Source organism: Pinus tabuliformis, chromosome 4_1 (genome assembly GCF_031772625.1).
Source record: "Pinus tabuliformis cultivar Carrire ecotype Pingquan chromosome 4_1, CPIR1, whole genome shotgun sequence".
Classification (NCBI taxonomy): Eukaryota; Viridiplantae; Streptophyta; class Pinopsida; order Pinales; family Pinaceae; genus Pinus; species Pinus tabuliformis.
The window spans coordinates 629,772,882-629,800,000 of NC_142303.1; the positions used below are offsets into that span (position 1 = coordinate 629,772,882).

General features: G+C 35.8%; 1 protein-coding gene across 1 annotated transcript; it reads left to right on the forward strand.

Annotated features, from left to right (window-relative positions):
* The first annotated feature begins 1,202 nt into the window (after positions 1-1,202).
* LOC149177616 (L-gulonolactone oxidase 2-like) lies at positions 1,203-26,065 on the forward strand. Its single transcript, XM_089420170.1, has 3 exons — positions 1,203-1,837; positions 3,687-3,942; positions 25,201-26,065. The coding sequence occupies exons 1-3, from the start codon at positions 1,409-1,411 to the stop codon at positions 26,016-26,018; spliced, it is 1,503 nt and encodes a 500-aa protein (XP_089276296.1). The 5' UTR covers positions 1,203-1,408; the 3' UTR covers positions 26,019-26,065.
* Positions 26,066-27,119: the final 1,054 nt, after the last annotated feature.

The following is a 27,119-nucleotide window of genomic DNA, read 5'->3' on the forward strand; positions in this document are numbered from 1 at the left end:
TTTTTTGAAGATTACATATTTTATATATATATATATATATATATATATATAATTAAAACCAAAAAACTAAATTTAAAACTATTTTATTCTATATATATAAAATTAAAACCCAAAAAATAAATTTAAAACTGTTTTACTAAAATAAAATAATAATAGTGATATTAGTATTATTATTAAAATGATTACAACTAAGACAAATATCAAATTAGTGTATAAAACAATTTCTTTTTAAGAGATTCATTTAATAAAAATTAATAATAACTAAATCAAACATTAAAAATTAATAATAAGACAAAATAATAAGTAAATTAAACATTAAATTAGTATATAAAATTCTTAAATAATAGAAAGAATCTACCATATAAATATACATATTCTACCTGGTTTTAAACCTATTCTGATATGTTGAAACTTACGGGCGAAAATATGAATACCTATAGTTTTGCTTCAAACGAAACTTATCTGCCCGTAAAATCCAGTTTTGGTGTGCCTTCAACAACAGTGAATGGATCCCCTACAATCTTCGACCCAGACTTGACTTTGGAAGGATATGGCAGACTTCGAGACCAAACTTTTTTAAGAAATACGCCAAACAATGATGTTGTTGGAGTCGCTTAGTTAGTTGGAGTCGCTTTTTGGAAGGATACGCCCAACCATGCATTCATCCATCGTTAGTTGGAGTCGCTTTTTGGGAGGATACGCCCAACAATGATGTTGTTGGTGAATTTGTTTATATTGGGTGAGACTTTTACTCGATATATATATAACTGGATATGTTGATGACGTTGATAAGTGATAAACATTTTTATCGAAAAGTTGTAATCTTCAAATATGAATATATTTATAACCGAGAGATTTTGACTTTTTTTTAATTTTCGAGGTGGTAATGTGGGTGATCAGGATGTTTATGAAGTAAATTGTAAAATAATACAAGTGTTCGGAATAGTCATTAAGTATGGGTAGCGTAGAGTTAAATCTGAAACTGTAAAATAATACAAGTGTTCGGAATAGTCATTAAGTATGGGTAGCGTAGAGTTAAATCTGGAAAAAAAAGTAGAAAGAAAATTGGCCACACGTCTATTTGGGTGCGCTTCCATTAGAGCTATTCCAGCTATTTATACGGACCGTTTTGCTCACTCAGCGATACTCGGTTTGGGTTATGTTGTCGAATGGAGTTTCAGAGAGCTATTTTGATCTTTTGTGCTTTCTTTCTGTTGGCCGGATCGCGAATTGTAGTCCCCCGGGTCCGGTGGTTGAATGTTCTAATGGATTTACAAACTGCACTGTTTCGAACGCTTATGGGGTGTTTCCAGATAGAAGTATCTGCAGGGCTGCCCAAGTCGTGTATCCTTCCACAGAAGATGAGCTTCTGGCCTCCGTTGCCGATGCCGTTCAGAAGAACCAGAAGATGAGAGTTGTGACGCGCTACGCCCACAGTATTCCCAAGCTGGTATGTCCCGGTGGGGATTCCGGTCTGATTATCAGCACTCGTGATCTAAACTATGTTGTATCCGTGGATAAGCCTAGTTTGAGGATGACGTTCCATAGCGGTATAACCCTAAAGAATCTCATTGATGCTGCTGCCACAGAAGGCCTTGCTTTGCCTCATTCCCCTTACTGGTTGGGTGTAACTCTTGGGGGACTACTAGGCACTGGTGCTCATGGTAGTTCCCTGTTTGGTAGCGGAAGTGCTGTTCACGAATATGTTGTGGGGATGAGATTAGTAGTACCAGCTTCCCCTGCTGAGGGATATGCTAAAGTTGTGAGTCTTACTGAAGCAGATGAGGATCTCAATGCAGCCAAAGTTTCGTTGGGCGTTATCGGTGTCATTTCCCAGGTAGTAATAACCTAGCAAAAAAATTGAAACGAATTGAATTTCACCGGTGAGCATACTTTCATTTTATTATGGTTTGAGATATAATTGTTTTTATGGTTTGGGATATGAGTGTATTTCCCAGGTAGTAATAACCTAGCAAAAAAATTGAAACGAATTGAATTTCACCGGTGAGCATACTTTCATTTTATTATGGTTTGAGATATAATTGTTTTTATGGTTTGGGATATGAGTGTTTGAAATAGGAGAATTATAAGTTTCAAGTTGGTTTTTTTTTTTTTTTTTTTCCTTTCAACATAAAGTGGATGTTGATTTGTTGAATTTTTTAATTTTTTTAATTGAAGATTTAGATTGATTCTCAAAGGAATATGCTTAGCATATGCTTTATCTAAATGTTTATGTTGTAGTGTGTTGGAGAATTTGTTTTCAATTTAAGGTGGATGACGATTTGTTAATTTCTTTTTAATTGAGGACTGATTTTTTTTAATTGAGGCTTTAAATCGATTCTCAAGGGAATATGCTCAACATATGCTTCATCTAAATTTTTATGTCTTAGTGTGTTAGAGAATTTGTTGGGATGCATTAACTTTAAATAAATTTTAAAAAATTGATGTTGAAAAAGGCAGCAACATGAGTAACATGTGGCTCCCCCCACCAATTTCATAAAGATTTTCAAAGCATACCTAATTTTCAGAAAAATTGTCTTATATCTTGGTTGTAAAGGATAGAAACTGTTCAACACTTTTGTTTTTAATCAAGACTTGAGATTCTTAAAGATTAAGGGTTCAATAAACTCAAAATTAATAATAATATTTTTGTTGCAATATTTAATAATAATATTTTTGTTATAATAATATTTTGTTATATATTTATTAATAATAAAAACAAATAAAGCAAGTAACTATATCAACCACATTAATATTTTTAATGTATTTGTGTTAATTTACATAATATTAGTATTTAGATATTTGAAAAAAATAAATTTATTTATAAATTTAACAATACAATTGACATAATTATATTATTTATATATTAAAAAATACTATTTAATTATAATATGCTGAAAAAAATATTGTAATATTAAATTTTAACGAAAAAAACTTAAAACAAATAATCTATAAAATACCATCAATATTTATTCCAGGTAACCATAAACATCCCATGGGAATCGTTAATGGGTAATTTAGTTTGATCATGCCTTTGCAATTAATAAAATTGAAATTCTGAAATAAACATCCAATTGGAATAGTTAATGGGTAATTTAGCTTTGATCATGCCTAACATGCTTTTTGCAATTAATAAAATTGAAATTCTAAATAAACATCCCATTCGAATAGTTAATGGGTAGTTTAGCTTTGATCATGTATAACATGTTTTTGGCAATTAATAGAATTGAAATTCTGAATATTTGATTAGCAAAAGGCAAAGTCAATCTTAATATTGGTGAATACAAATTGGATATTCAAATTCATAAATAATATAAGCTAATCTTAATAATCTTGATGTTTTTAAATTTAAAAATTATGAATATTTTTGGTTATTGTTTTTTTTTTAATATAAGAAATAAAAATATATGTATTAAGCACTATGCAGTAAGGTAATAATTGGTGCATTGTTTTTCCAATTTCCGACCTTTCCATGTAATCCATCCATAATGCAGGAAAACATTGCACTTTTCCGGTATTGTGGCTTTATTAGATTCTTCCACTTATCTCATAGTTGGGATAGCCTATCTCCTATAAATACTGCTGTTTAGAAGATCTCCAAGGAATTCAATAATTTAATGATGCTATCGTTGGATTAATGATTTAATCTCATTGAATTTTTTAGTATACTATGTTGTGTTATACAGGTAACCCTGCAACTACAACCTTTGTTTAGACGTTCCATCACAAACGCTGTGAAGGATGATTCGGATCTGGAAAGCATGATTGTGCAGTTTGGCCTGGAGCACGAATTCGGAGATGTTATATGGTACCCTGCTCAACGAAAGGTTGTCTATAGAGTAGACGATCGAGTGCCCGTTAATTCTTATGGAGATGGGGTAAATGATTTCATCGGTTTTCAGTCCGCTTCAACGGCTCTTTTAGCCAGCATCAGGGATGCAGGTAAGAGAAATGCCAACGTCAAAATCCAGAATGATAATGATTTAATCAATTATTTGTTTATGTTATTTTTAACTTGATTTGTTCGTAGGTTTTAGAATATATTGGCAATTTAACTCATAAGAATGAAATCTAATGAAGCCAAACTCTCTTCTGCCTATCCAAATTTCGCAAATATTCTAAAATCGGAAAATCGGTTGGAACTGTATTATGAAAATCGGTTTCACGTGCAGATAAATCAAATGTGGTGCATATTCATTAACATATCCTAACTGCCATTGGATCATACAATCTAATATTTATAGTTTCATTAGTATTAAACAGATAATCGTTTGAACTTCCTGACGGAAATGGTCAATTAGTGATGAACATGAGTTTCACGTGAAAATGAATAAAAGGTGATGGATATTTATTATCATATTTAGACAGATAATCGTTGAACTTCATGACAGAAATGGTCAAGTAGTGATGAACATGGGTTTCACGTGAAAATGAACCAAAACTGGTGGATATTTATTATCATATTTAGACCTTAACTTGTTAAGCTCCCTTTACAGCTGTCATAATGGCCATCTATTTATTATGTGCAACAATCTGCCACCGTTCCCTTAAGTTTAGGAAACCAACTGTTGTTATTTCTTTAAATTATAGAAACCAACTGCAGTTAAATTAGTTTTTTGTTGGGAGCTCCTGGAGTGGTCCATTACTCCCTCTGGAGTTCTCTACTATGATTCGTGGAACACTTGACACATAGCCAAGAAGCTTGATGGAAGCTGGGCTATAAATACCTTTGTTTGGACCCCAAGCTCAGTAACTCAATCCCTTTTAGTCTTACACCATCAAGTTAGAGTGAGGAGAGCTTGGAAGTGCCACACGGATAAGAGATTTGTGTAGTGATTTTTCTGACCAGGGAATTCCTTGTCAATTAGCATTTTTTATCGTTTTAATATGCTCTTGAAGTGATTCTACTTGGTTCCACGCTCACCGCATTTTCTTGTGATTAAGGAATCTGTTTGTACGGGTATAACTTTTGGGGAAGTCGCCCCTTTTCACCACAAATGTGTGGACATTTTCATCTCGCAAGACAATTAACAGCTTTCTTGGTCTACACCAAGTAATATATTTTGTATATAAGCTTCAAATGCGTGGTCACATGCCTACTACAGGCAATTGCTCGTTTTGAAGTTTCACGCCATTTGTATTTTTATGGCTACTGGTAAAATTTTGATCAATCTATAGGCAATCTTGCCTTTTATATGATATCAGAGTGTGAGCAAGCATCAACCGATGGAGGTATGTTTTCTTGGGTATTAAAGTTTTTTTCGATTCTTTTAAGTGTTTATTCCGCATTGTAGAATCGTTAATTTTTATTATATTTAGTAAGATTAATTAGGATAAAATATCAAATTATTCCTGACTTACCCACAAGAATTATGAATTAATAGTTTTATCATAAAGTTCAAAACTAAGATAGAATATATATCAAATTATTATCATAATACACCCTTTAGAATTATGAATTAAGTGAATAATTTGATAAATTCCATCATAAAGAATAATTGAATCTGCTTGAAATGGAAATTTAGCCCACAGACAATTTTTATGTCATTAGATTCAATTTTAAGCATGGTTTACATTGGTAAAGCATGAAATTTTATTTTTAGGCCTCAAATTTAACATAAGCATGCGATTTTTAATTTTATGCAGTTGTACAACCTGCAAATTTCTCTGAAATTCATTCTGATATCCCTGAACTTAAGGGAGATAACTATAAGGTCTGGAAGGAGAGAATTCTCCTTCATTTGGGTTGGATGGACATAGACTATGCTATTAGGAAATATGAACCACCAGCACTCACTAATACCAGCATTGCAGCGGACATCACGCTTTATGAACGATGGGAGTGATCTAATCGTCTAAGCATGATGTTCATTAAGACTAAAATTTCAGCTGGTATTCATGGTTCCATTGATCACCATGAAAAGGTTTGAGACTTGCTGAAAGCCATTGATGATCAATTTGTCACTTCAGACAAGGCACTAGCAAGCACCCTAATCATGAAGTTCTCATCCCTAAGGCTCACCAGTGTGAAAGGTGTACGTGAGCACACCATGCAAATGAGGGACACTGTGGCTCAATTAGAGAAACTCGAGGTTGAAATATCGGAGTCCTTCCTGGTGCACTACATCCTGAACACTCTTTCGCACCAATACGGACCCTTAAAAATCTCATACAACACACATAAGGATAAATGGTCAATTAATGAACTCATGACCATGTGTGTTCAAGAGGAAGAGAGACTGGTGATGGAACTGGGAGAAAGTGCAACGCTGGCAACGTGCAGAAAGGGCAAATCTCAAGCCAATAAGAAAGGAAAAGGTAGAGTACCTCCCCAAGCTGGTATCAAGAAGGATTCCAAGTCTTTCCTCTGTAAAAAGAAGGGACACATAAAGAAGGAATGCGCCAAATTTCAGAAATGGCTTGCGGATAAAGGTAATCCAATTTCGTTGTTTGTTATGAATCTAATATGATTAATGTGAATATTAACACCTGGTGGATTGATTCTGGATCAACAATTCACATTTCGAGTTCCTTGTATGGTTTGCAAAAACTAAGGAAGCCAGTGAGAAGTGAGCAAAGCATCTTATCAGGAAACAAGATGGGCTCGCATGTGGAAGCTATAGGAACATGCTATTTAACTTTAAGTAGTGGTTTTGTTTTAGAGTTAGAAAAGACCATTTATGTTCCAAGTTTTTCTAGAAACTTGATTTCAGTTTGAAGACTTGTATATTTTGGATATTCCTTCAACTGTTCAGAAACATCCTTCAATTTATTTTATAAATATGATTGTGTTGGGAATGGTATTTTGTCTAATGGTCTTTACTGCATTAATTAACAAAACAATGTCACTTATGATTCAATGCATGTTCACACTGGCACTAAAAGATGTGTTATTAATGAATATTCCTCTAAATTATGGCACCGGAGATTAGGTCATATATCCAAATAAAGAATTAAAAGATTAGTAAATGAAGGGGTACTTAATACTCTGGATTTTACTGATTTAGAGACTTGTGTGGATTGCATAAAGGGAAAGCAGACCAACAAGTCAAAGAAAGGTGCCAATAGGAGTTCAGACATATTAGAGATCATACATACTGATATATGTAGTCCAGACATGGACTCACATGGTCAGAGATACTTCATCTCTTTTATAGATGATTAGTCACGATATATGTATCTATACATGCTTCATAAAAAGAACGAAGCATTAGATGCCTTTAAGATCTTTAAGGCTGAAGTAGAGAAACAATGCGGCAAGCAAATTAAGATTGTGAGATCAGATAGAGGTGGAGAATATTATGGTAGATACACAGAAGATGGACAAGCACCTAGGCCATTTGAAAAATTTCTTCAAGAGCATGGGATTGTTGCCCAATACACCATGCCTGGTTCACCCGACTAGAATGGTGTAGAAAAAAGAAGAAACTGAACATTATTGGACATGGTGTGGAGTATGCTTAGCAGCTCCAAGCTTCCTAAATCCTTGCGGACTGAAGCACTTAAGACGACAGTGTATATATTAAACCGAGTTCCAACCAAGGCTGTTCCTAAAATGCCATTTGAATTATGGAAAGGTTGGAAACCGAGTTTGCGACATATGTGCATTTGGGGATGCTCGTCTGAAGTGAGAATTTATAATCCACAAGAGAAGAAGCAGGACCAAGGGACCATTAGTGGGTATTTCATTAGATATTCTGAAAGGTCTAAAGGTTACAGATTTTACTGTCCATCTCATAGCACTAGGATTGTGGAATCAAGAAATGCAAAGTTTCTTGAAAATGACTTGATTAGTGAGAGCGATCAAACCAGGAACATAGTTTCTGAGAAGGATCATTCAAAATCTCAACCTTCCACCTCAAGTGATAGATTGGTTATTGTTCATAGCAGCCCTCAAGTACAAACTGGTATTGAACAACCAATTGTTGAAGTTCCACAAGTTGCTGACGACATTCCAGTAGATCAGGTAGTTCAAGAGTTGCCAAGAACTTTTGAACAATAAGTTGAACCACATACTTCTCAGGAAGATGATGGTACAACATTAAGAAGATCTGATAGACCAAAGAGATCAACAATTCCTGATGATTATGTTGTGTATCTGCAAGAATCTGACTACAACATTGGAGCCGAAAATGATCCCGAGTCATTTTCACAAGCCATGAGTTGCAAAGAATCAGAATTATGGTACGATGCCATGAAGGAAGAGATGAATTTTATAAAAAGTAACAATGTGTTGTGGCCACCAACAACCCCCCTCCTTATTTAGTATTAGCAATAACACTATATAAGTGGGGACCCTTAGTTAAAATTTTTTAAAAATCAATTAGTGCTTATATTTGCTTTTGGATAAAACTTACCATCACGGACTTAGGAAAATACTTTTGAAAAATCTAAAAAGCTTAAGTTTCATGATGAAGAAAGTAAAGTCACTCCTTAAGAAATATCGCATCGCGCAAAGAATGATAGGGGATTTTCTTATGAGTCAAAATGATAAAAAATGCGAGCTTGCGATGCCAAACTCCATCGCATCACATCCATTAATGAGCACTCACGTTGGAAAACCTTAAAATTGCCGATATGCGATATCGCATATCGCATACTGCAAAATCGCATAAAATACACATAACGATTAAACGATTAAGCGAACTGCGATCTTGCGATATTGCGATCTGCGATCTTACAATATTGCGATCAAGCAACCTTGCGATAAAACAACACGATGATATTGCGGTAATGCAATACAGCGATATGTGATACTGCAATGCAAATCGCAGAAACATTCCATTGCAGATTTTCCTGGCTCAATATTCAAGAAAAAGTTTTTTTTCCATAAACTAAGAACCAGTTACGCGCTTTAATGATAATTAATGAGTTACATGCCAGTTGTTAATAAAATATGGTTTTGGGTTTTTCGAAGAGCCAATTCACGTAAGGTGGCATGTTTTTGCATATCCTTGGCATTTAAAACTTCCCTGTCATTATTTATTATCATTACTCTCACCTCACTTGTGAACTGTAGGAACGAAGAACAAAAGTTACACAAAGCAATGTGCAGGAAGCTATGGGCAAAAAGGGTAAGGCTCCAATGTCGAAAGACAGAGAAATGGTGCCCTTATACGTAGACACCGCATGCAACAGAGCCGCAGATTCACATAATTCTGCTGAGCCATCCATTATAGATCTCTCATATACAACCATGGTTAAATGGGTACCTAACGATGCTGATATCAGAAACAGACAATTTAATGCTCAGGGTCAAGAGTTCACGAAATCATTATTCTTACAAATTTTGAGCTTTATACCCGATAAGAGAAAGAGGCGCAAAAAGAAAAAAACGCATCAGAGAAGCCCGGATCAAAGAACGGAGGCAGTTTCTAATGCACGATTAGCGCCTAGCGCTAATCGCGCATCGCTGAGAAAATTGCTCGAGAAGGAAAGATTTTAACTGATCAGTCATCTGTAAGCCCGAAAATTGCAAGAAAGCAATGATAAAAACAAACTGGAAACAGAAAGCTAAAGAAAAGGCAGAAGCAATCCAAAGGGTTAACCAAGTTGAACTGGGATTATTACTGGTCATACACGGTAAAGGCACATAGTTAGTGGATGACTCTCAAGTATATCATCGATTTCGCTGAGAAGATGGTGCCAGCTCTTGCCAATTCTATTTTCTTAGCTCAACTAAAAGTGGAAGACAGTCAGCCGAATTTACTCAAGCAAATACTGAATGCTTGCAACATTAAGGAGCAAATGCAGAAATAGTTAGATATTAGATTTAATTTTAGAAATAGTTTTGCTTTATTTTTTCTTAGAAAAATGATGGTCATTTAAACGGTATCTTGAATTTTTGTAAATAAGTTATTTTTAGATTTAGTTAGTAGTATTTAAACCCTTGTCATACATTTAGAGAAGGGTCCAGAAATTTGTCAAAAACTTGTCCTCAGAACATGCACTTTTGCACCCTCTGAGGAGGTTTTGATGAATGAATGGAACAGGATTTGTTGATGTTTACATTTAATATCTGCTACCGATGTTGCACTTCTGTACTCTTAGTGGATGTTAGATCAAGGAGGGATAAATCATTGTCGCTTGAAGCTCATGAGTAGGACTAGTTATAAATGGTATTTTTATCTCTTAACCATTTCTGCTTATGTGTTAAAGTGATATACAGGTTTTAGTTGTTTATGTATTATTGCATTAATGCCTGAGTTATCATTTGGCACTTTTGTATGGTGATAGCTATTTATTTATGCTTAATGTATGAATAGCTCATTATGCGGTATGTTTTTCACAACTGTTTCGTCTAACTTTATGCGAAGTGGTTCATCCTTATTGATTTCTTTTCTCATAATAGCTAAATGATCTTTATTACCAATTGTTATTTGAAATCTTTTTAGATCGCATAATAGAAGAATTATATCCCGGGTTAGTATAGACTTAGATGTTGCTGCTTATTAGAATATAATAGCATAGCATTAGATTAAAGTTAAAATTAGAATATCTTAATTAGGAACTGTTAGATCAAAAACATCAAATTCTACATACACACACTCATAGATTGGGAAACTGGTCCCATATCCCCAGTCGGACCTGCTATACCAAACGGATAAGGAGTTGCCAACCAAGGTCCGGACCGGGCGGGTATCCCCGTTGTTGTAGACCCGATTTTCGGGGCTTCAACACAATGTCTGGGATCTTGTTGAGTTGCCTAATGGTGCAAAAGCCATTGGATGTAAATGGGTCTTTAAGACAAAGAAAGACTCATTGGGCAACATTGAGAGATACAAGGCAAGACTTGTTGCTAAGGGATTCACTCAGAAAGAAGGAATCGATTACACAGAGACTTTCTCTCCTGTATCTAAGAAAGATTCCTTGCGCGTTATTATGGCATTAGTAGCCCATTTTGACTTGGAGTTGCAAAAAATGGATGTGAAAATGACATTTCTCAATGGAGATCTAGAGGAGGAAGTTTACATGAAACAACCTGAAGGATTCCCCTCTAGTGATGGTGAGCAATTGGTTTGCAAACTCAAGAAATCATTATATGGTTTAAAACAAGCATCCTGCCAATGGTATTTGAAATTCCATAATGTAATTTCTTCATTCGGTTTTGTAGAAAACATTATGGATCAATGTATATACCTGAAAGTCAGTGAGAGTAAAATCTGTTTTCATGTTTTATATGTGGATGACATTTTTCTAGAAACCAATGATAAAGGTTTGCTGCATGAGGTGAAACAATTCCTCTCTAAAAATTTCGATATGAAGGATATGTGTGAGGCATCTTATGTAATTGGCATTAAGATCCATAGAGATAGATTTCGAGGCATCTTGGGTCTATTTTAGGAAACCTATATTAATAAAATTTTAGAGAGATTTCGGATGAAGGATTGTTCACCAAATGTAGCTACCATTGTGAAGGGTGATAGGTTCAATTTGAACCAGTGCCTGAAGGACAACTTTGAAAGGGAACAAATGAAGAACATTCCATATGCTTCTGCTATGGGAAGCCTAATGTATGCTCAGGTCTGCACAAGACCTGACATTGCATTTGTTGTGGGAATGATGGGATGATATGAGAGTGATCTAGGTTTAGACCACTGGAGAGTTGCAAAGAATGTAATGAGGTACCTTCAAGGAACCAAAAACTTCATGCTTATATATAGGCGGATGGACAATTTGGAAGTAATTGGCTACTCAGATTCTCACTTTGTTGGATGTGTTGATTCACGCAAATCAACATCAGGATACATTTTTTATGATGGCCGTTGGAGCTGTGTCATGGAGGAGCGCCAAGTAGACCTTGATTGCCACTTCCACTATGGAATCCGAGTTCGTCTCCTGTTTTGAGGCTACTTTACATGGTGTATGGCTTAAGATTTTCATTTCTGGAATTAGAATTATGGATTCTATCTCTAAGCCATTGAGAATATATTGCGACAATTTAGCTGTTGTTTTTATGGCTAAGAAAAACAAAAGTGGGAGTCAAAAAAACACATCGACATTAAGTATTTAGCCATAAGGGAACTTGTTAAAGAGAAGAAAGCGGTCATTGAGCACATCAGCACTGAGTTGATGATCATTGATCCTTTGACTAAGGGCATGCCACTGTTTAAATTCAAGGATCATATAATGAATATGGGACTTGGTTCCATTATGTAGTTTCTCATTGTATGGACAATGTTATTTTAATTAAATTCTTAATTATTGTGATGTTTTCCTCATATTTATGTGCACCTTAATTTGATTTGAGAGAATTCATCTGTGTAGGACCAAGAATAAACATAAGGTTTATTCATTAAGAAATTGTTGCCACATAAATTATAATAAGAATAAATACATATTAATACATGGAAGATAATACTCGTCATTAGAGGACTTATCGCCATGATTCATGTATCTATTACTTAATACAGATTATCAATGGGTTTTAAGATGAGACATTAAGATTGGAAGTATGGACCAAGTGGAAGAATGTTAAGCTCCCTTTATGGCTCCCATAACAGCCACCGATTTATTACGGGCAACAGTCTGCCACTGTTCCCTTAAGTTCAGGAAACCAACTGTAGTTATTTCCTTAGATTACGAAAACCAACCGCAGTTAAATTAATTTATTGTTTGGAGCTCCTGAAGTGGTCCATTACTCCCTTTGCAGTTCTCTACCATGATCTGTGGAACACTTGACACATAGCCAACAGAAGCTTGATGGAAGCTTGGCTATAAATACTTCTGTTTGGTCCCCAAGCTCACTAACTCAATCCCTTTCACTCTTACACCTTCAAGTTAGAGTGAGTAGAGCTTGGAAGTGCCACACGGATTGAATCATACAATCTAATATCTTTAGTTTCATTAATGTTAAAAGTATAATCAAAATAACGTTGAATTTTTTTATTTCAATTAGTGAAAATGTATATCTAATGATAACTTGAACAAGGTAAGGTCAATATTCGGTGTGTATGTAGTAGTTTTTTCTGCATTGTGGACAAAATTTTACAGGATAGTCTATTTTATGTTTTAAGAGTCAAATTTGATATCATATATATTGGTTGGGGCATTTTTTTATAATTTATATTTATCAAATTTCATATTAAATTATATAACATATATTACAATAAGAGTTAAATATGAAATTGTCTTTAGTTTGCAAGGCATTTGATGTCATGATTTTTAGTAAAGTAAGGAGTGTGAAACATTTATTGGTCATCAATCCTTAACCCTAAATATCTTTTAAGTGAAATTGAGTAAATTCCAAATAATTTGTTAATTTATTATTTATTAGAGTAATAGTTTATTTATTTTATATTGTTATTTTTCATGGAATCTTGTAATATGATGTAAATTGTATTTATTAATCTATTATTATAATGGGAAATAGTTTATTTTATTTTTTTAAATGTATTTTTGAATGCTTGAATGGATTTATTGCTATGAAAAATTTCTATGTAGTCGAATTATGTAGAATAAACAATTTAAACTCAAGTTTTAAAAAATATTTATCTAATTTTGAATAAAATTAACCTGAAAAAATATCATGAAAAATATCATTTCATTTATAAAATTGACTACCTCTAGTTGTAATAGTAATTTACTTATTTTATTTTTATATTTTTATCTAAATTTAATTGTAATTTTCTATTACTTAAATTATATTTGTTTGATATATAATTGGCTCAAGCTTTGATATATTCTTCGGTGTATACTTTTGATTTCCTCACATATATTCTTCGGTGAAAGAGTTCTGAGGCTCAGTGAAAAAGTTAAACACGTACTCTATATATTCTTCGCATATATTCTTCAGTGAAAGAGTTCTGAGGCTCAGTGAAAGAGTTAAACACATACTTTATATATTCTTCGGTGAAAGAGTTTTGAGGCTTGGTGAAAGAGTTAAAAACATACTCTATATATTCTTCAATGAAAGTGTTTTGAGGCTCTGTGAAAGAGTTAAAAACATACTCTATATATTCTTCGGTGAAAGAGTTCTGAGGCTCAGTGAAAAAGTTAAACATGTACTCTATATATACTTCGGTGAAAGAGTTCTGAGGCTCGGTGAAAGAGTTAAACACGTACTTTATATATTCTTCTCATATATTCTTCAGTGAAAGAGTTCTAACGTTCATTGAAAGAATTAAAAATGTACTCTATATATTCTTTGCATATATTCTTCAGTGTACGAGCTGCGGTGGGCACGGGCGATCTGCAGTCAGTTACCAAAGATTACCAAGGGCAGATGGGCGATCTGCAATTAGGTTTGCTGATATCAGGTGCACACATTCCTTATCTTTTTCTTTTTCTAATACATATTTGCTCATATAATTTCAAGTATGAATATTTCACCACAGTTACCAAAGATTACCAAGAGAAGACCTAGCACAGTTACTCTACAAAGCCTTTATGAGTATATAGAGTCTTTAGAGGAACGTAAAGAAGAAAGAGAAGCCAAGTTACAAAAAGAGTTAGAAGCCATGCTGGAAAATAAATTTGCATCTCTTGAAGACATGATCCAAAAACAAATAGAAAATAAAATAGAACTACTAGAGAATAAAATGGAGGCAATGGAGACTAGACTGCAGCTTATAGAAAAACAAAACCAAGATACTAACCAACCATCCCAGCGAGGAGATGCTGATACTTTAGAGAGTCCTAAAATGAAAGACATGATTAAAGAAATAGAAGAAAAAGTTAATAGCCGCCTCACCCTAAATAATGTGGTAGATAAGTTAGATATCAAACCAATTAAAGATGAAATGAAAAAATTAATAGAATTAGACCACGAACGTAACAAAAGGTCCTTAAACCTTATAATATTCGGTTTAAAAGAGGAAGTAGATGAGGATACTTTAGCCTTATCCCAAACATAACTACATAATAGATTACAAATTGAAACATTGTGTCTCACAGAAGCAACAAGGTTGGGGAAATTAACCGAGAATAAAGGAAGACTAATCCACATAAAGGTGAGCTCCACTAATCATAAGCACGACATACTTAGTAAAAACTCAAGTCTAAAAGGAACGGGAATATTCATAAATGAAGATCTCATTCTAGAAAATCAAGCAGAATTAAGAAAGGAGGTTCAAAAGGTAAAAGAAGCTAGAAAGGAAGGAAAATGGGCAATAATCAGAAATAGAAAAGCCTTTATTCGAGATAGAAACCAAAAAGATAATAATCAATAGCAATTAAACATGCTCCGAACCCTTTCTTGGAATTGTCGGGGCTTCCCATGGAACAAAGGCCCCAAGCTAAGTTGGATTTCAAATGATGTTGATATTATTTTGCTTGTTGAAACTTGGGAGCACGAAGAATCTAAGGTCCCTAACATAGATGGCTTTACGCTATGGTCTACCTGGAACAAGCGATCCTCCTATAGAGGCATTAGAGGAATAGCTTGTTACATTAAGAAGAACATCTCCCCCCATCTTAGGATTTATAAAAACGACCCTCACAACCAATATAGTTGGATAGAGATCAAAGACATTAATAATAAAAAGTCCTACATAGCAATATGTTATTTTCCCTCCGTTAATTCTAACTTCTATAAGAAGAAGAATCTAGATAAAACTAACCCTTACAATGGTTTAGAGAATGATATTTCTATCCTAAGGAATGACGGTAATATCCTTTTAATAGGTGAATTTAATGCTCAAACTTCAAACAACCATGCTATTATTCTAAGCAATCATTCCAACCCTAATCCTCTTTGGTTAGACGAAGACCCTACTCTGGCTAGCAGGTACAAAAGGAGCTCTGAAGATCTCGGGGAAAATTTGTTTGGGTCGGAGCTATTCAAGCTTTGTAGTGCTCAGGATCTCATAATTTGCAACAGTCTAAAGAAGTGGCCTAATTCTAGCAAGATGACTTGCATCCATGGACTTGGTAGCAGCGTGGTAGACTACGTTATTTCCGATCTCCCATTATACAACGAATTAATAAATTTTGACATCTTAAACGACCACGAACCTGACTCTAATCATAGGCCTTTACTTATAACTCTCAATTTTGTCATGCATAGAGTTCCCATAGAAAATAATACTTATAGCCAAAAGAACTTAATATTTGATAGAAATAAAAATGATCTCTTTCTAAATGAATTAAAAACTAATTTGCTTCCTTTATCTAGTATAGACAACATAGAAGACCTCTATCATAATTTTACTACAACCCTCTCATATTCTATTAACAAGTTCTCAATTGAAGTTTCAAATAATAAAAGAAATAGCAAAACCAATCCATGGTATGACAAAGATTGTAAAAGTGCGAGGAGAGCAATTAAGGAAGCTGTTGATGAATCTCTTAAAATGGACAAGATAAAAATATACAAAGGCCTAACTAAAAGGAAAAATAGGCAGTACATTCGTCAAAGACAGGAGAATCTCTTACACCTCTCTAAGGTAGATCCTAAGAAATTTTGGAGGCAGATTCTAACTAGGAAGACTAAGGATAATAATAAAATTTCTCTTCACGATTGGAATTCCTATCTTAAAAAGCTTTATGAATCTCCAAATGCCATGGATAATTTGGAAACCTTCTCACAATGAAAGAAGTTTTCTCTTTAGAAGACATTAAGTTTGGGGTTAATCGCCTCGCTAATGGGAAAGCTAAGGACATTGAAGGTTACCAAGCAGAAATCTTAAAAATTGAAGGTCCTGTCCTCATCCCCCACATCCACAAGCTTTTCAATCAAGCAGTCAAGCAAGGGTCCCCTAACCTTGGACTGAGAGCCTCATTATCCCCATTTTTAAAAGTGGGGATACAAATAACCCCTCTAATTATCGAACAATTATGATTAGCCCTCTCTTAGCCAAGTTATATGGTAGTATTTTGGAAAATAATTTAAGCATATGGCTTGAAAATGAAGGTAAGCGGGCTAAAGGCCAAGCAGGTTTTAGAAGGAATCACTCAACAATAGACCACCTTGTTACGCTTAGGATCATTGTGGAGGAATGTCGTAATGATAAATCCAATTTATTTTGTTGCTTTGTGGACTTTAGAAAGGCTTTCGATACGGTTCCTAGATACAACCTTTGGAATAGATTAGAAGAGCTAAAGGTTCCTCTTGAGTTGAGAGCTACCGCTATAAGGTTATACGAGAATGTAATTGCCAAGCTAAAGAGCAATGAAGGGTGGTCGAAAGATATTAAGTGTAACATCGGAGTTAAACAAGGTTGCCCCCTCTCCCCTACCCTATTTGGCATTTACATCGATAAGCTCGAAGGCTATTTAGAGGAAGCAGGATGTGATGGCACGATCTTAGTTGAGATAGTTGTCATCCTCCTTCTTTATGCTGACGATATTGTTCTTTTGGCAAGGTGCCCATCTGATCTTAATAAGCAACTCAAGCTTCTTAAGGATTTCTACTCTACCATGGGTATGACTATTAACACTGACAAAACAAAAGTTGTGATTATCAAATCCAAGAAGGACACTTATGCTAATTTTATGTATGACAATAATAACTTGGAGGAAGTGTATTCTTACAAGTACCTAGGAATTGATATTCTCACAAGCTCAACTGGAAGCATAGCATTGAGAAAAGGATTAATGGGGGGTGGAAAGCTTATTTTGGTCTTGAAAATAATTGTAAAATAGCAAACCTCGTAATGTGGGATAAAAAGAAGTTCCTCTTTGAAACTTTAGTCACTCCTGTTATCTTATATGGCTGTGAGGTTTGGGGTTGCAGCATCTCTAGAGAATCATGGAGAAAGATTGAGAAAATCCAGAAGCGTTTTATAACTTATAACCTGAAAATTAAAAGTAATACACCCTATCCTATTCTCCTTATAGAAGCAGGTCTTTCCCCTATTGAGAGCCTAGCTATGCTTAGGTTTCTGTTGTACAAGCACAAAATCAGTAACATAGATGATCATAGACTTCCTAAGCTAGCTTTAAATTCTAGCCAAAACCACCTAAGGCTCAATTGAGGGTGGCATAAAGACACAAGGGCCTGGTTAAACTATTGGGAGATCAACGAAAATGATGCATTGCAAAACATAAATAACATTAAAGATATTGTTACCTCTAAGTTCAAAGAAAAAATGTGGTGTGAGAAAGATTTAGCGGCTAAAAGAAAATTAAGTTATTATAAGAATGCCATCAACCCCACCCTAGAAGATCAAAAGTATCTCTCTATTTTAACTAGCTCAAAGAAGAAAATTAATATAGCAAAGATTAGAACGAATTCTCATGAGCTTCATAGTGAAATAAGTCGTTGGGCAGTTCATAAAACGCCATGGATGGAAATGTTGAAATCTAATTTCAACGCAGACCACCAGAAACCGTTCACTGGATTTTCTCGGAGCGATTTGCCGACGAAGGAATAATCCGGCAAGGAGCTCCGATATAATTTGGAGTGGACACATGGTTCAGCCCTGACGTAACGCAACGTAAGAATCTCGGGAGTTAATGTTCAGCATATGTTGGCCTTCCGATATTGTTCTCCACCGTTGGATTTACTCCATCGCTCTCCACCGTTGATAAACCAAAGCTGCTTACGAGGTGCATTTAAAGGTTTGCGTGGGTTAAATTCTTGAGTTTGACCGCCACTCCTGCATCAAATTAAATATTGCGTGAAGTAAATATAAGTTTTGTTGACCATACGTTTAATTAATGAAATGTCATAGTGGTAGGTAGTATATTGAAGTTTTCATATATTGCACGTAAGTTTTTTAATCGGAGGTATGGGCGCATATGCTCATTAAGTAAATTTCGTATGGGGTATTTGTACTTGGTAATTTTTTTTATATTTTTGTAGTTGACTTTTTTTTGTAATAGAGAGAGCTCGTGAGGCCGAAAAAAAAACAATGTGTGGTATGTATTGAACGCACAGCAGTGCGAGAAAATATAGGAAGAACAGAGTGGTAATGTTTTTAGGAGCAATTTTTGTAAAACACAGGTGTAAGAAAAACCATGTGTGGTTTTTGCACATCAGTGCATAGAGAAAATGGTGGAGCGATTTTTGTAAGCCTGTGTAAATTTCTTTTACAGCAGTAAACATATGTAAATTTTTATTACAGCAGTAAGTTGCAGTGAATATAAAAAGGATTTTACAGTGGTAAATCCATCTCAGTAAAAGAGGATGAAGTTTGTATTAGTTTTTAATGAATAGAAATATTTTATGGTGAAATACTCTGTTCCTCAGTGAAATTTTTTTTGTCTGCCTCTGCACAAAAGGATCTTGGAGTAAAGTGAAACAGAGCATTGCCTCTGTGTTTTATTTTCTTGGTTTTTGGTATTTTCCCCATTGAAAAATACCCAACAGTGGTATCAGAGCAGGACCAGGCTCTTTAAAGAAGTTAAAGAAGCTGAAGGGAGAAGGTTGTTGCTGCAGCAAAACTTCTCAGGCAGACAGAAGACTCAGACAACAAAGGGTTCAGGTATTTCTCAAAGATTTTTCTTTGTGTTGCTGCTGAAAGAAACAGTCAGTTGTTTTTAAACATACACAGTCAAGGAATGGCTAGCACAGGCACTGGTATGAGTATGTTTAACACCCAGCTCCCACAGTTTAATGGGAAGAACTATGACTATTGGTCAATAACTATGAAAGCCTTGCTTGCTTCCCAAGACTTATGGGAAATAGGTGAAGATGGTTTTGAAGAACCAACAGATGAAACTGAGTTCAATGCATTAACTCAGGGAGAGAAGGATCTGCTGAAGAGCAATAGGAAGAAGGATTCAAAAGCCCGTGTGTTGTTGTATCTAGCAGTAGACCAGAGTGTGTTTCCAAGGTTAGCAGCAGCTAAGACATCCAATGAAGCATGGGAAACCCTTAAGACAGCCTATCAAGGCATGGAGAGAGTGAAGACAACAAAACTACAATTGCTGAGAAAGGATTTTGAAAACTTGAACATGAAGGAGTCAGACAACATTGAATCATTCTTCACTCATGTGATTGGTGTAATCACACAAATGAGAACTCATGGAGAAACCATTGAAGATAGAAGGATTGTGGAGAAAATATTGAGGGTCTTACCCTCAAAGTTTGATGCCATAGTCACCACCATTGAAGAGACAAAGGATCTCTCAAACTATTCAGTTGATGAGCTACATGCATCACTGATAACACATGAGCAGAGGTTGAGTAGGAATGAAAACTCATCTCTTGAGCAAGCCTTCAAGACCCAGATGTCCTTTGGAAGAGGCAGAAGCCAGAACAGAGGTGGAAGGAACAGCCCAGCAAATGCACAAGGAAGAGGCAGCAATCCAAATCAGAACCAAGGCCAAGGCAGCAGCCAACAAGGAGGACAACATCATGCTCAAGGACAAAGGTATGATAAATCTAATGTTCAATGCTATTATTGCAAAAAGTATGGACATTATGCTAGTGATTGTAGAAAGAAGCAACATGATAAGAACAGCAGACAAAATGCAAATGTTACAAGAGAAAACAGCAGTCAAGACAATGTTCTGTTAGCTTGTAACATGGCTGAAACACAGAGTGAAGACATATGGTTTTTAGACTCAGGTTGCAGCAACCATATGACCGGAAACATAGCCTTATTTTTTGCCCTAGATAAAAATGTGAAATCAGAAGTCACACTAGGAACTGATAGTAAAGTGTCTGTTATGGGAAAAGGAGAAGTAAAAATATTTTCAAAGCAAGGAGAAAGGAAAACCATAGCAGATGTATACTATGTCCCCGGAATGAGATCCAATCTCTTGAGTATTGGACAGCTTGTCCATAAGGGGTACAATGTTTTCTTTAAAAATGATGTATGCACCATCATGGATATACCACCCAGCAAAAGATGCATTGCTGAAGTGAAGATGACAAGGAACAGGATGTTCCCTCTCAGGATCCGGGCAGACTTGAAGAACAAGAAGGAAATGGCAGCAGTCACCCAAGAGGCCTTCCAAAGCGTGCCAAATGATGAGAATTGGTTGTGGCACTTGAGATTCGGGCATCTAAATTTTGGAGGTCTAAACTTACTGAGCAGAAAAGGAATGGTAAAGGGATTACCATTGATAGAGAAGCCGGACAGCCTTTGTGAAGGTTGTATATTGGGCAAACAACATAGAGAAAGTTTTCCATCAGGGAAAAGCATAAGGGCAAAGACACCCTTAGAGATTATCCACTCAGATTTGTGTGGACCAATGCAAGCTCCATCATTAGCTGGCAGCCTATATTTCTTGACATTCATTGATGATTTTACAAGAAAGACTTGGATATATTTCCTCAAGAACAAAAGTGAAGTCTTTGAGAAATTCCAAAATTTCAAAGCACTTGTGGAGAACCAAAGCGGGCTGCACATAAAAGTATTGAGAACTGATAGAGGAGGTGAGTATATCTCAAATGAATTCCTAAAGTTTTGTAGAGAAAATGGAATACATAAACAGTTCACAACTCGGTACACTCCGCAGCAAAATGGAGTTGCTGAAAGGAAAAACAGAACCATCATGGAGATGGCAAGGAGCATGTTGAAGGCAAAGCATTTGCCAAATGAGTATTGGGCTGAAGCTGTACATTGTGCAGTTTATATTTTGAACAGGTGTCCTACAAAAGCAGTCATGAACAAAGTGCCAGAAGAGGCATGGAGTGGGAGAAAGCAAGGAGTCACCCACATGAGAGTTTTTGGGTGTGTGGCCTATGCACACATTCCAGATCAGCTAAGGAGGAAGTTGGACAGTAAAGGGGAGAAATGCATCTTCATTGGATACAGTGATGAATCCAAAGCCTACAGGCTGTACATTCCATCTACCAAGAAGTTCTTTGTCAGCAGGGATGTTCAATTCATTGAGGAAGAAGCTTGGGATGGAAGCATAGAGAAAACAGTGAATGTCAAGAACTGTTTGTCTCATGATGAAGATGAAGAGGAGGTGGCTGAAATGCATCCCCAAACAGCAACGCCAACACAAGGACAGCAAGGGACACCATTGAGGATAAATGAAAGTGCTTCTCCAAGCACACCACAAGGAGGAAATTCAAGTGCATCTTCAAGCACTTGCACACCAAGTGAAAGAGGTAAGAAATTTAGAAATCTAAGTGATATTTATGATGAAGGAATGAATTCCTTATTTGCCTTGTATTGTCATGTTGATGACCCTATTCATTTCGAGGATGCAATTAAAGATAGGAAATGGATAGAAGCTATGGATGAGGAGATGAATGCCATAGAGAGAAACAAAACATGGGATTTGGTTGAGTTACCAAAAGACAAAGAAGTCATTGGTGTGAAATGGGTCTATAAGACCAAGAGCAATGCTGAAGGCAAGATAGAAAGGCACAAGGCAAGGCTGGTTGTCAAAGGGTACAAGCAGCAGTATGGAAGAGATTATGAGGAGACTTTCGCACCGGTTGCAAGAATGGAAACCGTGAGAGCAGTGTTGTCCATAGTAGCACAAAACAAATGGAAAGTCTACCAAATGGATGTGAAATCAGCATTCCTAAATGGAGTGTTAATGGAAGAGGTCTATGTGGAACAGCCTCTCGGATATGAGAAGAAAGGTGAAGAGCACAAAGTGTGCAAGTTGAAGAAAGCTCTTTATGGGCTGAAGCAAGCGCCAAGAGCATGGTACAGCAGGATAGATTCTTATCTATTGGATAATGAATTCGACAAATGTGAAGGAGAACCCACAGTCTACATCAAGGAAAAGGATGGTAAAATTTTAATTGTTGTCTTGTATGTAGATGATGTTATTTTCACTGGAAATGATATTTATCTTATTGAGAATTTTAAATCAGTCATGAAGGATGAATTTGAAATGACTGATATGGGTTTGTTGAGATACTTCTTAGGCATAGAAGTAGATCAAAATGAAAAAGGAATTTTTATATCTCAAGCAAGATATGTAAATCAAGTTTTGGGCAGATTTAAGATGGAAGAATGCAAGGCAACCATCACTCCCACAGTGATGGGATTAAAACTCAGCAGAGAGGACAGCAACAAGGATTTTGATCCTAGCCTGTACAAAAGCATTGTGGGCAGTCTTATGTATTTAACAGCAACTAGGCCTGATTTAATGTATGCTGTTAGTTTGATTTCCAGGTTCATGGAGAGGCCGAAGGAGGCACATTGGCAGGCAGCAAAGAGAATTTTGAGGTATGTCAAAGGTACCAAAATGTTTGGAATTTTATATCATGCCTCAGAACATTCAGATTTGATTGGATACACTGACAGTGATTGGGCTGGAAGTGTAGATGATCGGAAGAGCACTTCCGGTTATGTTTTTAATATGGGTTCAGGAGCCATTTCATGGGCTTCTAAGAAGCAGTCCATTGTAGCATTGTCTACAGCAGAGGCTGAATATGTGGCAGCTACAGCAGCAGCATGTCAAGCAGTGTGGATGAGAAGAATGTTGAGAAGCTTAGGCCAAGAGCAGGCAAAAGCGACAGTGATCTTTTGTGACAATAGCTCAGCTATTGCATTGTCAAAGAATTCAGTGTTTCATAAGAGAACGAAACACATTGATACAAGGTTTCACTACATCAGAGAATTGGTGAACAATGGAGAAATTGTCCTCGAACATTGCAGGACTCAAGAACAGGTAGCAGACATCCTGACAAAGCCACTTGATCAGAAGAGCTTTGAATTTTTGAGAAAGTGTCTGGGTATGACCGAATGCCAAGCTGTTGAAATTAAAGGGGAGTGTTGAAATCTAATTTCAACGCAGACCACCAGAAACCGTTCACTGGATTTTCTCGGAGCGATTTGCCGACGAAGGAATAATCCGGCAAGGAGCTCCGATATAATTTGGAGTCGACACGTGGTTCAGCCCTGACGTAACGCAACGTAAGAATCTCGGGAGTTAATGTTCAGCATATGTTGGCCTTCCGATATTGTTCTCCACCGTTGGATTTACTCCATCGCTCTCCACCGTTGATAAACCAAAGCTGCGTACGAGGTGCATTTAAAGGTTTGCGTGGGTTAAATTCTTGAGTTTGACCGCCACTCCTGCATCAAATTAAATATTGCGTGAAGTAAATATAAGTTTTGTTGACCATACGTTTAATTAATGAAATGTCATAGTGGTAGGTAGTATATTGAAGTTTTCATATATTGCACGTAAGTTTTTTAATCGGAGGTATGGGCGCATATGCTCATTAAGTAAATTTCGTATGGGGTATTTGTACTTGGTAATTTTTTTTATATTTTTGTAGTTGACTTTTTTTTGTAATAGAGAGAGCTCGTGAGGCCGAAAAAAAACAATGTGTGGTATGTATTGAACGCACAGCAGTGCGAGAAAATATAGGAAGAACAGAGTGGTAATGTTTTTAGGGGCAATTTTTGTAAAACACAGGTGTAAGAAAAACCATGTGTGGTTTTTGCACATCAGTGCATAGAGAAAATGGTGGAGCGATTTTTGTAAGCCTGTGTAAATTTCTTTTACAGCAGTAAACATATGTAAATTTTTATTACAGCAGTAAGTTGTAGTGAATATAAAAAGGATTTTACAGTGGTAAATCCATCTCAGTAAAAGAGGATGAAGTTTGTATTAGTTTTTAATGAATAGAAATATTTTATGGTGAAATACTCTGTTCCTCAGTGAAATTTTTTTTGTCTGCCTCTGCACAAAAGGATCCTGGAGTAAAGTGAAACAGAGCATTGCCTCTGTGTTTTATTTTCTTGGTTTTTGGTATTTTCCCCATTGAAAAATACCCAACAGGGAAGGATCTGCCATATATGTGAGAATACGAACATCGAGGATGAAAACCACTTCCTCTTAGAATGCCATGCGTATAACCACATTAGATTTCAGTTTCACAATATTTGTTACAATACTGACCTTCTTAGCCTTTTACAATGTCAAAATTATAGTGAGCTTAGGAGGCTTCTCTCCAAGCTTTTTGAGGATAGGAATAAAATCTTAAATTTTTTATTCTTCCGTTGATGAGTGTTTAGTGTTTCTATGGGAAAGGTTTTTTCGCATCACACTTAATAAAAAGCTGTAATTAAATTTGGTTAATTATTTGCATTTTATTAATAAAAGTGTGTGATGATTTATATTATTAATTTTTTTTAATAAATATTTAAATGTTAATTTTATGATTTAAGGTTCTACCGATAGAATTTGATACCTAATAGGCATTTGAATGAAGCGTGACTCAGGCTTATATTACGTCTAAGCTTCACTACTCCGTCAGAGTTTCGTGGCGAAGTCATAATTTATTTTCAAACGTGTCAAAGTTATTAATACATGCATACATGCGTTACCATGTGGATAAGTCCGTGGAAAGATGTACCTCTAATTATATCAACTATGATTTTACAGAGGAAGTTGATGAAGCTACGAATGATGCTGACAGCAAGTGCGTGAGGGCAGTGACTCAGGTATCTACAATTCTTGGAGCTGGTACAGGACTCAAGAACAACGATGTTTTCTTTTCAGGATATCCGGTAATTGGATATCAGAATAACATTCAAGCTGCTGGATCGTGTCTGAGCAGCCCAGAGGACGAACTGCTGACAGCGTGCGCATGGGATCCTCGGGTCAAAGGATTATTCTTATTTCAGAATGGACTCAGTATGAGCGTGTCCAACATCGGACAATTCCTTTCCGACGTAAAGAAGCTCCGGTACACAATTCCGAGCAGCCTGTGTGGGGTTGAACTCTACTCTGGTTTTATAATGCGTTATGTAAAAGCTTCGAGTGCTTATTTGGGAAAAGAAGAGGACTCAGTAGACATCGAAATGACGTACTATCGGGCCAAGGATCCCAACACTCCCAGACTGTATGAAGATGTGTTGGAGGAAATTGAGCAAATGGCGCTCGTGAAATATGGAGCTCTGCGTCACTGGGGAAAGAACCGAAACGTTGCCTTTGACGGGGTCATCAAAAAATATAACAAATATGGTGCCTTTCTATCAGTGAAGGACAAGTTGGATCCTAACGGACTTTTGTCCAATGAATGGACTGACGATGTTCTGGGAATAGAGAATGCGGGAGTGACCATATGGAAGGATGGATGTGCTCTGGAAGGACTCTGCGTGTGCTCAGAAGATGTGCACTGTGCTCCTAAGAAAGGCTACTTCTGCAAACCGGGCAGAATTTACACCGAAGCACGTGTTTGCAGATTGCAGGGATCTTGATTTGATATGATAGGGTTGTTTGGTATCATCTCATCTTATTAAGATGATTTATTTATTTTTTGTTGTTTTTAGTGTGATTTTTTTGGAAGTTTTTAGGTGGATCTTTTATTTAATTTCTTTAAAATATGGTAAGAATTTATGGAAATCACAAGCTTGATGCGTAACCCTGCACAATCAAAATACTATATATAACACTAATCAAGATTTCACTTCAAATTTTTTAACCAAATTCAAACACCCAAAAATCCAAAAAATCCACTAAAAACAACTCCTATTATTTAAGGGAAAAAATCTCCACCTTCATCAATGTTATGAATTCATGGCGTGGTGTTTGACGAATGGGTGTATTTCTTTCAGCCGTCTCAGGGACATTCTACTGATGAGGTAGAGTATGCATTTATATGGTGAACGAGATGATTTGATATTTAAATCCGGCGCACGATCCTACAACGAAAAACAATGTAAATTATTCGCAAATTATGTTACGAGCTCTATTTTCCGTGGACGATATGATACGCAGTGCACCCTTTGCGATTGAGTGCACCTCAGTGAATGACACTTTTCATTGAAGACCTAGAGTTTTGTATCTCCATTTTTAATCTTATTCATGTGGAGAGTAGTTATGCATATTAAAATGAATGAAATACAGAAATATGGCGAGTAGTTATACATTTGTAATGAGTAATAAAAGTGGAGTGTGGAAAAATGAGAGGATAGATATGGTTTGTAACAATAAAAATTATGATGAGTAGAAGAAAGTTTTTCGGATTAATCACGTAGTTAGGATTTGATCGAAGTTTTGAACTAACTAATGTGGTTTATGCTCATCATAAGGTGAGAAATCCATAGATCAGAAGGAATAAATAGTAAGTATGCAACATTGTCTAGAGTTAATTAACCCATAAAATTAGCTATTGGTGGATTAGTTAAAAGGTAAAGAAAATAATTATTTAAGGACTAGAGGTAAGGAAAAATATTCTATGCTTAGCTAAAAATAGTTGTTAAAAAAAATAAAAATTAATTAGATATTATCTTATCTTGCCATGTTTGAGAGAGCTGTGGATATGGTATTGCGATAAGTTGGAGGAGTTGGAGTTGGGG